Consider the following 2,479-nt stretch of genomic DNA (forward strand, 5'->3'; position numbering starts at 1 on the left):
TCTGCATTTCTCCACTTATGCTGATTAGAGAAATGATAATGTAGAATTTGTGATAAATCAAAATGAAAACATTGTCTGTAGGAGAGACAGATTTTATGGTTTTGTGAAATGTTAGCGAATCCAACTTTAAAAATGAACTAAATTATCATTTAAACCAACGAAATCAAATTGGGGGTGTTCTATAAGCAACAGGTAATCTACTCTAGTCACCATCCAGTTGGTGAAAGTGAAAGTTACTTCCATGTGGATTAAAATTGGACTTGTTAGCGCTTGTTACTTGGGCACTATGGGCTCTTCAGAATTCTGAAATGGCAACCTCAGTGTATACATACACACATATCTATTGCAAAATACATGAGATGTCATATTGGTAAAGGGACTACAGAGCTGACATATTGCCTGCTGGAGATACAGTAGCGCCTCGACATACGAACGACCCTGTTCACAAACAAATCGGTTTACGAACAGGATTGTAAGTAAAATTTTGCTTCAAAGTACGCACGAAATTCAAGGTACGAACGAAGGTACGAACGCAAAAAGCCCGTGGTTTCATTGTCATTGTTTTGCTTTTCTACGTGCGCTTTGAACGTAAAAGCTCTCGGGCCCCGCATGATCTCATTCAGTTCGTCTTTGGCGCGTGTGCTGTGAACATCCAATGTCCAAGCATTCTTACATTTTTTTTTGTTTTTTGCATTAAATTAGCCCTCATTATGGCTCCCAAGAAAGTGAAAAGTGGTAGTGTTAGTGGTGTTAAGAAGCCTAAACGTATTACTGTAGAAACAAAGAAGGAAATAATAGCTAAACACGAGAATGGTGCTCGCGTATCTGATCTCGCTATGCAGTACAACATGGCGAAATTGACTACCTGTACTACCCTAAAGAACAAAGAGGCACTAAAAGCAGCTGACGTGGCTAAAGGAGTGACTATTTTAATGAAGCAAAGGCCTAAATTGTTAGACGAGGTTGAAAAATTATTATTAGTTTGGATAAATCAAAAAGAGCTTGCTGGAGATAGTGTTAACGAGACTATAATCTGCGAGAAGGCTCTACACATACACCATGATTTGTTGGCGACACCGCCGAGTACAAGTATTGCTAGCGTTGAAGAATTTAAAGCCAGCAGAGGCTGGTTTGATAAATTTCGTCAACGAACTAGAATCCATAGTGTAATAAGGCATGGAGAAGCGGCTAGTTCAGACAAAAAGGCAGCGGAGGACTTTGAGAAGGAATTCAATAAGTTTGTTGAAGATGAAGGTTATGTCTCACATCAAGTTTTTAACTGTGATGAAACTGGACTTTTCTGGAAAAAAATGCCCAAAAGGACCTACATAACCCAAGAGAAGAAGACACTACCGGACCACAAACAAATGAAGGACAGGCTAACGCTTTTATTGTGCGCGAATGCAAGTGGGGATTGCAAGATTAAGCCTCTATTAGTCTACCACTCTGAAAATCCTCGCGTTTTTAAACTCAATAATATGTTGAAGGCTAAACTCCTGGTAATGTGGAGGGCAAATAGCAAGGCTTGGGTCACGCGAATGATTTTTATGGAATGGTTGACAAAAGTTTTTGCACCAGCTGTCAGGGAATATCTTGAAACAAATAATTTGCCTCTTAAGTGTCTTCTAGTAATGGACAATGCTCCTGCCCATCCTCCAAATTTGAAAGAAGACTTGGACCTTGAATATGACTTCATAAAAGTAAAGTTCCTTCCTCCCAGCACCACTCCTCTCATCCAACGCATGGACCAGAATGTCATTGCAAATTTCAAAAAATTATATACGAAGGCTCTGTTCGCCAGGTGTTTCCAGGTCACCAACGACACAGATTTGAACCTTGGTCAGTACTGGAAGGACCACTTCAATATCCTCCACTGCATAAGCCTTATTGATAAGGCATGGAACGAGGTCTCTTTCCGTACGTTGCAGTCGGCCTGGAGGAAACTTTGGCCAGATTGTGAACCTGAGAGACTTCGAAGGTTTTGACGAGGAGACATCAGTAAATGTAGTGAACGAGATTGTGACCCTGGGCCAAAATATGGGCTTGGAGGTCGATGAGGATGATGTGGCGGAGCTGGTGGAGGACACAGACAAGAACTCAGCACAGAAGATCTTGTTGAATTGCAACAGGAGCAGGTGAAGGTTATGCAGCAGGAGCATTCTGGAGAGGAGGAAGAAGAGAAGGAAGGTGTATAAAGTGTTCAAATCAAAGACATTTGTAGGAAATGGAGTGAAGTGCAGGCTTTTGATGAGAGGCATCACCCTAACAAAACTGTGACCAACAGAGCAGTGAACATTTTAAATGACAATGTGATGTCTCATTTTCAGAAAATTCTGCAACAAAGAAAAAAACAAGTTTCTCTGGATCGTTTTCTTGTGGCATCACCAACCTCCAAGAGACAAAAAAGAGAAAAGACTCCGGAAATATCCGAACAATGGGAAAATTGATTCAGTTTGCGAACTTTTCAGTTCGCGAACTG

The 2,479-nt window shown here is 40.9% G+C and overlaps 1 protein-coding gene across 1 annotated transcript; it reads left to right on the plus strand.

Moving 5' to 3' along the window:
• Positions 1-710: 710 nt before the first annotated feature.
• LOC122549490 (tigger transposable element-derived protein 1-like) lies at positions 711-1,985 on the plus strand. Its single transcript, XM_043689349.1, has one exon. The coding sequence runs from the start codon at positions 711-713 to the stop codon at positions 1,983-1,985; it is 1,275 nt and encodes a 424-aa protein (XP_043545284.1).
• Positions 1,986-2,479: the final 494 nt, after the last annotated feature.

Source organism: Chiloscyllium plagiosum, chromosome 4, assembly GCF_004010195.1.
Source record: "Chiloscyllium plagiosum isolate BGI_BamShark_2017 chromosome 4, ASM401019v2, whole genome shotgun sequence".
NCBI classification, from domain to species: domain Eukaryota; kingdom Metazoa; phylum Chordata; class Chondrichthyes; order Orectolobiformes; family Hemiscylliidae; genus Chiloscyllium; species Chiloscyllium plagiosum.